Genomic DNA, 12,398 nt, shown 5'->3' with positions numbered 1-12,398 from the left:
ATTTATAAACCATACACATATTACTGGTAAAAGTATTTGAAAATGGGAAAGCTGCTGCATAAATTGCATAAATGAATACTGTTTTGGGTTTATTTGATTTCCAAATGCAGTTGAACATGAGAAGAAATTTTGTGGTTGTCCTAGTATAGTTGGGGCTTCCTTTATATGGAACATTCTGTATTTTAACCTTGTAGAATAAACTGGGCTAAAAATGAAGGTTTGTATCTAGTGCTCTATACATGTAGCTCTGCTAGCACAATGGAGCATTTGTTTCCTTTGCTGCTCTCGAAATCTGCTCTAGGGTGTCGTCCAAAGCTAATTTTGAAGGCATGCATGAGGCTGTAGGGAATAGGAGAGGAAGAGGAAGCTCTGTTGCATGCATAGAAGTCTGTTGCACCAATGGAGGCACATCACTGAATATGGCCCAAATTGTCTACACTGGGAAATGTTTCCCTGCTTCTATGCCTTTAGTGACCTTGTCTCATCTCTAGTCTCATTATGTGTCCTGCTGGTATATTAATACTGTAGAGAGGAGGTAGAAATGTGAGTTTGCTCCTTTCAGCAGCAGCCATACATGTTACGTATGGCCCTTAGTCCAAGTTTGTATTGGTTGTTGCAAAGCTACCAGGCAGTGTGTTTTTATTATTATCCTGTATTATCCTTATTATCCTGTAATGATCCCCTTGCTCTAGCCTGAGTCCCCAAAGATAATTCAAGGAGTTAATCAGAATGTGATGCCTGTTGAAAGTAGAAAAGGGACCAATACTATATGGCTTAAAATATTCCAGAATTCATTATGGGGCAACCTTACAGGGCTCACATAATTTGTGTGAACCCTACAGGCACTTTGCTTTTCCCTTCCCCATTATATCTGGAAGTGCAGAATCCTTTTATGGAACATAAAGAATGTATCTTCAAATAAATGTTTAATGCAATAGAGAGAAAATATAAGCAATTTTTTTAAAAAACAACAACACCATGGGTGTCTTTAATCTGAAACACAGAACATCTGTACATGGTTGGATGTTCCGCTGTACTGCATCTTTTCCCATTATCTGTGGATTAATAGAATATTTAAAAATAGTGCATTATTCTCCACAGAGTGAAATTACAGTGTAAAACACAGTGCATGCTTGATTTAATCAGTGATGTAAAGGTTTGACCTTAATGAATCTTCAGTACTTCAGGTAAGTAGTTGAGACATTGGAGTGTGCTTTGTGGAAAAGCAAGTACTATCAGAGAAATATTGGAGCTACTATTTGTCTATAGAAGCAGGGTTTGATGACGAAAATCAGGATCATTTTTCCTACCCTGCCATCTTTTTTCAGCACTACATGTTTCTCTCATTCTATAATAAGGTGCCTCCTAATTAAACCTTTTCCTAGAATGAAATACTGTCCACTTTAATTTGAATCTCAGTCTTCACTCTAAAGCAGGGAAACCCCAAGCTTGGATCTCCAGCTGTTTTTTTGACTACATTCCCTTCATCCCTGACCACTGGTCCTGCTAGCTAGGGATGATGGGAGTTGTAGGCCAAAAACAGCTGGAGACCCAAGTTTTGGAAACCCTGCTGTAAAGTTTTAATTTTGTTATTAGTTACCAAATAACGCCTATGAGATTTTTTGGGTTGTAGCTTGATTTTTTTTCTTCCAGGGCGGAGGGTGTAATGAGGACAATGGTTCCAGAAAAATTACTGAAGAGTATGCCAATATTACAAGGACAAATAGATGCACTTCTTGAATTTGATGTATGTATTTACAGTTTTCTAAATTCTTTTATGATAAAAGGAAAACACTTCCCACTTTAGGTCACTGTAGAAACATAATATAACTTCAAACCTTATGAACTTGTACTAACTTCTTATTTCTTTTGGCAAGCTTCTCCAAGGTGCAGAAAGAATGTGGCAGAAAATTGTGAATTGAACCGTACTGAATAACATTTTTGCATTTAACTGAAGGTCCATAACAAAACTTGGTCTTCCAATCGCTAGCAGCACATACACGTACATACACACAAAGTGTGCATTGTTCACAGTTGTGCAAGATCATGCTGAGGATTGTTTGTCGGTGCATTTTCCCTTTTGCATCATTGTATTTTCCAACAGTTGAGAGAGATAGAATTTGGATATTTCTGAGAGGCAGAAATGAAGTTTTTCTCCAGCTCCTGTTGTTCCCTTGAAATGAGATGAACCTTGGTACTTTAAATTTGCTTCAGATTTGTCTGGATTTTCACACATAATTTGTATATTCTGTTTATATGCATGAAACAGACTTCAGTCCTGCGTGCGCCTGAACAATGTACATATTCAATAGTATTTAACTTTGTTCTAAGATATGACATAGCTCCAACATTTCAAATCACAATTAACAACCATGGGTTCTAATTTTTATGTAGGTTCATCCAAATGAGCTGACAAATGGTGTTATAAATGCTGCATTTATGCTTCTGTTCAAAGATCTCATCAAGCTTTTCGCTTGTTACAATGATGGAGTTATTAACTTATTAGGTAAGTAATTTGATGTAGCATGTTTTTAACGTTACATTGCTCCAAGAGAATAGTAGTTCTGCAGCTTAATCTTGTTAAGAGAGGAAGAAGCCATCTTATTTTCCAAGCGCATGATTCTCTCACATTCAGCTGTGTTCTTTTCTATATTGTTCCATGCCACCCCAAATTCCAAAAGCGTTGCAAGATTCCAGGGGTTCCAGGCACATACCCAGCATTGTTTCCTTTGGGAAGATCAAGGAACAGCAGAGGCTAGTGTCTTTAAGAAATATGGTTTATCAACACATATTTTCACTTGGAAACCCCAAGTGTTTCTCTCATTGCCCCTCTCATAGCTTCAGCAAACTTGGATCCAAAGCAGCAGTTAGTCATGGCTGCTGGTCTCATAGTGCAGCCTTCTGCAGCCAGCGCCGCATGGAGTTCAGGAACAGTGAGAGATTGGGCATGGGAAGTCTGCAGCAGGACAGGGAAAGCCAAGGAATTGAGCAGGGCTGCTGAGCATATGCAGAAGTGCTTTTCTGCTTGTGCAATAATCTGCAGATGAAGACTTGGTATGAATAATGTAAAAGTTTTGTGGATTAAAAATGAATATGTCATTTATTCCAGAGAAATTCTTTGAAATGAAGAAGGGACAGTGCAAAGATGCTCTTGAGATTTACAAGCGGTTTCTGACTAGAATGACAAGAGTATCAGAATTCCTCAAAGTTGCAGAGGTAAGTGAATCTTCCACTGTGGCATGTTGGTTGTCATGGTTGCTATCTAGGCATGTGATTTCCCCCACAATTATCTACTTGATAGCAAACTGAGTTGTTGTTCAGATACTCTCTTTGTATGTGTTTAGATCAAACGCCACGTCCATAAATAAACTACATTGTGTAAAATTTCTTTGACATTTATTTAATTTTGTGGAAAGTGTTAGCTGTTCAGGATGTCACCAAAATGCAAATAAAATATCATTAGTCTCTGCTTTGGCATTCTACAGTATATTCATGTTATACCAGTTAAGATGATAGTAGTAGACCAGCAGCCTGCTGGTGGGAATAGCTGCTGCATCATTATCTTTCTGACAGAACAGCAATTTTTATATCCCAAGTTAGGGAAAACCCATCTTTAAATAGATATGAGTTCTTCAATTTCAGGTATTCATTTTTATGCGTAGAGCGGGTCAGAAGGACACAGCCTGGGACCAGCTCTGTGCACAAACGTTTTGCTGCATCCATCTGTGTTTGAGAGAAGTTCTCCATCCAGAGTTGCAGTTCTGTAGGGCAATGAATGTATTGCATATTTCTACAAATATGCATTAATTTTAAAGCACCTGGATGTGGATATTACAAATGGAGCTTCAAAGTGAGTTAAAATCACAGTTCAGATGCAGTAGTCAATTTGACCTATTTAGTATTTCTGGACTTGTTAAGCATAAACAAAAGAACATTTCTGAATTATTATTTTTTCATTATCCACAGCAAATTGGACTTGATAAAGGAGACATTCCTGATCTTACACAAGTAAGTTCCTAAATTATATTTATTTTTTTTTTTTTTTTTAAATAATATTTATTGAAGTTTCCAAAATACAGAAAGAGAAGAAAAGAAATTATGAAGATACATTCAGAACCTTATTTTCAAACATCTACTTTCTGGGACTCCCCCCTTCCCCCACCCCTACCGTATTCCCCTTTCATATTGTTGTTTCCACAAGTTCTGTTTCTGATTTAAAGCACAATTTATATACCCCATTGTTCAAATTTAAATTTATACAAACCTTATGCAACACCCTTGATAAAAAAAAGCAAAAGATCTCTCCCCATAGCCCACCCCCTTTTCTTTCCACAATGTCCCCCTTTTTTCCCATTAAAGTAAAAGCACACAGAATAAAAGTATAAAAAAATAAGAAATATATTAGAAAAGAGAAAACCAATTCAGAAAATAGTTGCAAGCCTTTGGATTCTAATTCTCCCTCCCCTTCCCCGGTTTAATTTCCCTTATCCTCCAATCTATGTTTCCAGCCTGGAAATCTTAAGTCCATCAATCCCATTTTTCCCCCAACTCCTTGCAGAATTATTTCCCATTTTTAGGATTACTTTTTAAAAATTAATTCCTAAATCTTTAAAAATGTCAAATTATAAAATTCCCCCCATTGTTCTTTCAAGGTTATAGTCCAGCTTCCTCTTGTTCCGCTGCTAAAACTTTCTTATTCAGAAGTTTAGTAACTCTACATGGGTTGTTGTTATTCAGGAACAAAAACTTGCGTTCAGTCCCTTCCTTCTTCAGTAAAGTATTCTGTTGTCTCCTTTTAGTCTAAACACCCTGTAGACGAGATTCAGTTTCAGTTTTGCAGCTTTCCCAGGAGATAACCAGTTCTGTGAAATTCCGAAGTATTGTATTTTTCCCGGCTTACGCCCATCTTTGTAATGTCCCGAAGCTCCTCTAGGGGGGTTGTTGTAGCTTTGTTTCCAAAAATCCGATTGTTCTCCGTATTTTCGCCATTTTGTATTCAAGTCTTAACAAATTATATCAAGTTGTAACAAATTTGACCAGCAAGGTCCTTGTAATAAAATCCTCTTTAAAATTCCGACTTTGACAGCTACTTTGACAGCTGTCAAAATCACCGGCTCTTTTCACCAGGCTCACTCCTCAATCGCCCCGGTTCCCAGGGAGGGGGGTGCATTTTCCTTCTCCTTCAATTCTTCCTCCAGCACAATTCTTGTACTTCCCCATCATGGAATTCTTGATTTTAGCAAAGATACCGTTCTTTTTGGGCCTTGGCTTCCCAATCCTTGTTTTAAAATGTCTACAATAGGGAGGGGGACTGACTTCCTTTTTAGATCCCCCCCCGCTCGTCTCAAATCCAAAAAATTTTTCTTCTTTTAAACCCGATTTCCAATTTACTCACGGGTTGTTGTTAAAAGTCCAAATTCTCAATGGAAGAAGTCAGCGCTCTCCGCCGGATGGCATGCGGCTTCGCTCGGCAGGGATGGCAGAGGACTCAAAGCACCACGCTTCTCCCCGGCACCCGATCCGTAGCCTTTAAAAAGGCTCCTTCACGAGTCGGGAGGGCGCTAGCGGTGCTAGCCGAGTCTCCAAGTCCACGGCCCCCGTGGCCGTGGTTTCTAAGGGTCTCCGCATCGCCGGTGCGGTAAAACCCAGCCCCTGCCGAGCCGGCTCCCTCCGGAGCTCGGAGGGAGTCCGCCATTCGGCGATGGCGCCAACCCGGAAGTCTCCTAAATTATATTTAGCTTGGTGGTTGGTTTAACAATAGCAAAAATAACTTCTGTTCATTTAGCATGCAACCTAATGGCGTTACTCATATTTTAAACATCAGCATATGCCTCCTGAAAACAGCAACTATTTTGACAGATGTCAATCCGCTTTTTGTTCCCAGAAGAGGACTTCATTTTTAAGGCCACATTTAATTAAGAGATAAGCAATGAAAAGACTGCATATTTCTTCTCCCTTCCAGAGGTGCAGATTGATCCCAGAAGCTGAGAGTGTGAGTAATGCATCTGGGAGAGGAAATTCTTAAGTACTGAATCCATGCTTTGACCTAGTCCATGACATCACTTTCACTGGGTTACCTTTTGTCTCTAGACAAGAGACAAGTTTAGGGCTGCCATAATACGACTAAAGATAAGGTGATAAATTACCAGAAGCCAGAGAGCTAGTGTACTGGTCAAGAATTCGAGTTAAATCTCTGTTCCCTGGATGACCACAGGAAAGCCTATCTCTCAGCTCCCATCTGTAATGTGGAGTAACATTGGCTTGCCTTACAGAATTGCTGTAAACATTTATGTAAGAATACATGTGGACCACATTTTAAAGGCCTAGGAAGTATGCTGCTAAGTCATTACACAGAAATGTAATCAAGGGATCGAACACTTAAAAACATTATTGTGGCATCCCTATCCTTGAGATTAATCATTAAGACTCTTGCATATAAATGAGATTGCTTTACCTTCAACTGCACAGCAGCATGACCTCTGTTAGTTGACCTCCCAGATAATTAAACAGTCGGTCTGTTAGAACAGGGTGCTGTGATTACAAAGACCCAGCATGGATTTCTCAAAAATAAGTCGTGCCAGATGAATCTCATTTCTTTTTTTGATCGTTACAAGCTTGGTGTATCAGGGGAATGCCGTGGACGTAGTATGTCTTAATTTCAGTAAGGCTTTTGACAAAGTCCTCCATGACATTCTTGTGGAGAAGCTGGTAAAATGTGGGCTAGATTCATAGCTGATTGACTCATTGAACCCAAAGAGTGCTCACGAATGGTTCCTCATCATCCTGGAAAAAAGTGACAAGTGGGGTGCTTCAGGGTTCTGTCCTGGATCTGTTGTTGTTCAATGTCTTTATAAACAACTTGGATGACACCAAACTGGGAGGGGTAGCTAATGCCACAGAAGGCAGAACTGGGATTCAATATGACCATAACAGATTGGAAAGCTGGTCCAAACTAGCAAAATGAATTTCAAAAGGAACAAATGTAAGGCTCTGCATTTAGGCAGGAAGAACCAGCTTGCCAGTAGTACATGTGAGAAAAGGATTTAGGGGTCTTGTAGGCCACAGGTTTAACATGAGCCAACAGTGTGATGCAGCAGCGAAAAAAGCTAATGCTATTCTAGGCTGCTATCCTTAATAGAAGGATAATGTCCTGATCAATGGAACCACGGTATTCTAGTATTTGTCAGACCACACCTGGAGTACTGTGTCCAGTTCTGGGCACCACGATTTAGGAAGGATATGGACAAGCTGGAATGTGTGTTGAGGAGGGCAACCAAGATGATCAAGGGTCTGGAAAGCAAGCCTTAGGAGGAGCAGTTGAAGGAGTTGGATATGTTTAGCCTGGATAAGAGGAGACTGAGAGGAGATATGATAGTCATCTTCAAATAAAGTGTAGTGTGACAGGATGTGGAGGATGGAGCTAGCTTGTTTTCTCCTTCTCCGGAGGCTAGGATCCAAACCAATGGCTTCAAGTTACAAGAAATGAGATTCCAACTACATAAGGAAGAACTTTCTGACAGTAAGAGCTGTTTGACAGTGGAACGGACTCCTTCGGAAGGTGGTGGACTCTCTTTCGTTGTTCAATAATCATTCCTGTGCTTCTGTAGGCTTTTGCAGCCCTTTAGAAGATTGCCTTAAGAAAACTCATGGCAGTTCAGTTAGGGGTGCCGGAATGCTGTTGGTTTTCCATTCTTGTTTACTTTTTGAGGATTTACTAATAAGAGAGCTTTGGAGCATGATCAATTCAAATATTTTACTGCACACACCAGTGTGTATCCTCTGAAGAAAAGCAATATGCTGGCTAATCCCCAGCCTCATTGAAACAGGTGTATGATATGGCAGAGTAAGAGATAAAAAGAGTAAAAAATATATATGCTTTTTCTTCTGCTGAAGCTTGTGTTTTTTCACAGAAAAGCTATTTTAATATCCGGGGGTGGGGGGAACTTTAAATATAGCTCAGCAGAAGGAGTACCTTGAGACTGTCTTCCTTCATACCAAAGGTCTCTTGCTTAGCATTGTTTAATTTATAGATTGATGTTGCTGTTGTTGTTTACAATACTGCACCTGCAGATGAGGACTAACCCCTGAACCTACTTCCCTGATTTAATTTTTCCTCTATGGTGTTTTCTCCCTACACATGCCCAGGTGATGTGTACTTTCATAAAACAGAAAATATGCAAGTGGCCTAGTCATATGTGAAAGTCCAAAGAGAATTATTGTGGGGGTTAATATAAGTTGGTGCCTCTATGCTAGTCAAGATAGGGACAGCACAACTTTCAGTTCTAGTCAGTAGCTAACTGAGCCTGGATATAGGGAAATTGTATTCAGCTGCTCTTTGTGAGTTATTATTAATATTTACATTATCGGTAAGTTACATGGTTCTCACAAGTATTCAAAGGGTTAATCTTCAATGGTTTTGCTCAGATTCCTGGTGTACATTTGGGGTGAAAAGTTAGCAAGGCAGTGATGTTTTGTTTGTCATTTTAGGCAGCATTTTTATGAAGTATGGCCACCCAGCTTGCATTTTCTTGTCTTGACATTATCTCTCCTTGAGTAGTGCTGGGCTATGACAGAGGAGTGCAAGTGGAGAAGCCAATGAGAGTAAAATTGAAACAGAGCCAAATTAAAGAGAGTGGATGGGATTTCCAACATGAAAAACAGTGGATAATAATCTATTATTATTTTTTAGTCATCACCATCAGTGATTGAGCTGCACAAGCTACCAGTTTGTCTCTGGGCTCAAATTCAAAAGCTGGTCTTAACCTTTTAAAGCTGAAATGGTCTGGCTCCAGAAACCTTACAGGCCACATTCTTTGGTGCTCTGAACCTACTCTGGCATTCTGTTCAGAAGCTGAGGTCCTGTTCATTATTCCTCTCACCCAGTGTGTGAAGTTCAGTATGTTGGAATGCAAGAGAACATCTGCCCAGTCTCTGAAATGTCTTCCATATAGAGGCTTCTGTTGACACCTTGCTTAGTCTTTTGACAGTCAACTGATTTTATTGATCTAGTTCTTGAAACTTTATTTTCACCACTTAAAATGACTTTGTTTCTTTATTTATATTAATATTTTTAAATTGAAAAACCATATAAAAGTTTTAAGGGGCCCCTTTAAAAGTGTGACACTACATTTGAACATAATACAAAGGCTATAATGACAGTCTCTTAAAATCACTTCTGTCTGAAAACATTTGCTGTTTTTCAGATAATTATAAGCCAAGGCTTGCTTTAGCCATAGTTTATTCAGTCAACCATGAGTTGTCATATCACAGATAAGCAAACAAGCAACAGTTTGTTCCTCCAGAACTTGTTTTGTTTTCTAGCTGGTCTTGCCTTGTACTTCTGTAGCTTGGTGAGTTTGTGCAATGATGTGACCAAACAAATCATGTTTAAACAAGGTTGTTGGCCAGGTTACTTTTCCTTGGTTTCAATAAACAATAAACACCCATAACTGGGAACTCCAAAGGCAATTAACATTATGCCTATTCATAAAATCTGGTTTCACCCTTCTTTCTTAGCTGCTTGCCCATACTGCATTGTCAGGGAGATTATAAAGTTTTGGAATATGTTCCTAGGTAGTATAAAGGCCTAGTGTAATTGCAAATTGACATACTTTAATTGTTTATAGCAACCAGTCAATTTGCATGCTTGTTTGGAAAATAGATGAATGAGGAGACTCGATTTAAATCATGCCGCCTTCTGGGTGACTGCATATTAATTCGTTGTATTTAGTGAGATGTGGAACACATTTCGTGGCTGTGTACTCAACATCCTAAAGATGTTCCTTGCTCCATTAACTACATTCGCAGTTTATGGTGGTGGCTAGAAATACTAATTAACTCTATCGCTAAGAGGAGGATTTGTTCTTGCTATCAAGTACTTTATTTGAGATAAGTACTTGGTATCATTAGTACTATGCAGGACATGGAGTGTTATTACTACAATGCATTCTAAGTGGAATTTATATTCTAAAAACCATTTTAGAGAAGGCTGTCATTAGTGCACTAAGAGATGAGATCTGCACCTTTAGTGTAAGCCCCATTAATTTCACATATTATAATAAGAATCTTATGGATATGTCCTTTGCTAACAGCAGAAGAGAGTTACATGTTGTTGTTTTTTCTAGAACTAGCCTGGGCTGTTAGTGTTCCTAAGCCAGCTGTATCATCCTCACTCTTGCCCTTTGTTCCTTAAAAAAAAAATTATCTACAACCCAGGAAAGCCAGAATCAATAGCACTGCTTCACACACCGTATTTATGTGAATCTAATGCACACTTCAGTTTTCACAACCTTGAAACCAAAAAAGTATTTGCTGTGCCAGCAGTGTTTTTCAGGCTTGCAATCGAATCTAATGCACCATCAAATACTGTATTTTTCTGTCTATAAGACGCCCCATGCATAAGACGCCCCCTATTTTTAGGGACTTGGATTTAAGAAAATGGGGGGAGATGGTCCAGAGTATAAGACGCCCCCTAATTTTTGACATTATTTTTTAGGAAAAAAACCTAGCCTTTTCCTTATACTTGGAAAAATATGGTATAATGTGCACCCTAATTTTCACAACGTAATTTGGCCAAAAAAAGTGCGTATTACATTCAAGTAAATGTGGTATTACAGATTAGAAGCAAGTAAGATGCTAAATTTGTTAACATATATATCTAATGCTTTCTCTTTTAGCAACATTTGAAGTTGACTTTTGAGGTTTGGGCAACTGCTTATAAACTAAAGCACTGCCCTGTGAAACAGTTCATCTGTTATATTGTAGAAGCCTCTGTTTAGGGTTAAGACTGTTAATCTCAAAGGATTTAGGGCTCTATGCATTGCTAATATAGTCCAAACAGCAAGTTTTTGCACATTGTTCCGGGTAACCTGCTTAATTTCTGTGTAAATCTATTTTATGTATGTAAAAAAAACCCTTAGGTGTTGCTGACCAGAGTTCTATGTGATCTGAAAAACAGTGGTGATAATGAAAAGTCCCCATTTAAAGACTATACAATTGATGAACCGGTAATCTTGATAAAATATGGCTTGCATCCACTTCTGTACCTCTGAAGTTTTCTTCTTTCATCAGTGACTTTGTGGAAATCTGCTTATCTAGGCACTATTTTTATCCTGGAGGAGCTAAGGACACTGTTAGTCATTCTTACTGTACTTACCTTTCCTTTCTCATTGTAACAACAGCAAGCGCATGTTGGGAACTCTCTCTTAAAAAATAATATTGAAGGGATCAAAGGGGGGAAATCAATCAATCGATCAAATTGCATTATTCTGTAACTGCAGAACTAATACTTGTGTCAAACTTTTATCTCATTTTTTAAACTTCACTTTAGAATGTAAAATACTATATTCCCAGCCTTTTAAAAAAAAAAAAACAAAAACAAGAAGCAGCAGCAGCAGCCTGGTTTCTGGTCTGGAAAAAATAATTATGTACTACTTCTGGGAAATTTTTGGACCTGCCGCATAAACACAGTATTTATAGCAGAGACAAAATGCCTGCCATTTCTTGATAATACAGCCTAATGTGTGTTATTGCACTGTGAATCCCTCTCTCATATCACTGGTCAATGTTGGGAGAGCTGTGGCATGATGACAGCATTTCATGCATTATATTAATGTTACAGAAACAAGAGATTAAAGACAGGGAGCAGCTGCACTTTCTGTCCATTTTTGTAATATGTAGTTCTGACCTATGTTACAGTTCTACTTGTGTGGAGGACTGGGGAAAATTTGGTTAAGCTAATTAGGTTGAATGCAGAAACTCTAGTTATGCATGCAAGTATCTATTTTAGATTTATTGGCAACTTTGACCTGTGAATGCCTGTGCTGTTGTTAATTTCTAATGCACGATGACTCATACTTTCGTTTTCTGACTAATAATAAAAACAATATTCAATGTACTCTAACCAAAGAATAATAGTTTCAATAGCAGCATGGAAGTGGTGTTCCTTTCTCAAAGCTGTGTTTTGGAATTAAGATGATGGCATGTAAATGCATGTAACTGGTTATGACTAGTTCCGAGAAGAGATGGAGTTCATGTTGGACTTCCCAAGCTGCTGCTCTTACTCTTTAGTTTTAAATGAGTAACTTGTTTTCCTTATCTATCTTAGGCTCCCAGTAGTCTTATGGAGACTCTTGAGCAACATCTAAACAGTTTGGAAGGAAAGAAACCTGGAAACAGGTATGCAGAAAGGTGATAGAGCTGTATGTGAAGTTGTTACACTGCAACTCTAATCCTATCAGCTTGGTTATCTGTACCTAAATACCCTTGTTATATTCAGACTGCACCAAAACCAGCACCTAGTTCTTCCTCATAAGAGAGCACCCCAGCCTAGCAAACAGAGCATAAGACCTGCCCATGCTTGCTTTATTTAGATTTGGGGTTATAGGATGTTAGGATAG

The 12,398-nt window shown here is 38.7% G+C and overlaps 1 protein-coding gene across 2 annotated transcripts in view; it reads left to right on the top strand.

Moving 5' to 3' along the window:
• The window catches only part of SNAP91 (synaptosome associated protein 91), a 66,776-nt gene that overhangs the window by 22,403 nt on the left and 31,975 nt on the right, over positions 1–12,398 (top strand). For both annotated transcript variants that reach the window (XR_014546815.1, XM_083608227.1), the window contains exons 6-10: positions 1,654–1,747; positions 2,395–2,506; positions 3,110–3,216; positions 3,967–4,008; positions 12,107–12,177. Coding sequence is in view for 1 of the 2 variants with exons in the window: in XM_083608227.1 (XP_083464353.1) it covers positions 1,654–1,747; positions 2,395–2,506; positions 3,110–3,216; positions 3,967–4,008; positions 12,107–12,177 (426 nt within the window). In the remaining variant the exon portion in view is untranslated. The remainder of the gene's footprint in view (positions 1–1,653; positions 1,748–2,394; positions 2,507–3,109; positions 3,217–3,966; positions 4,009–12,106; positions 12,178–12,398) is intronic.

This window comes from Podarcis filfolensis, assembly GCF_964270895.1.
Source record: "Podarcis filfolensis genome assembly, chromosome: 3".
Taxonomy (NCBI): Eukaryota; Metazoa; Chordata; class Lepidosauria; order Squamata; family Lacertidae; genus Podarcis; species Podarcis filfolensis.
Note: the sequence above shows the minus strand (reverse complement) of the source record. Positions and strands in the feature narration are given on the sequence as shown.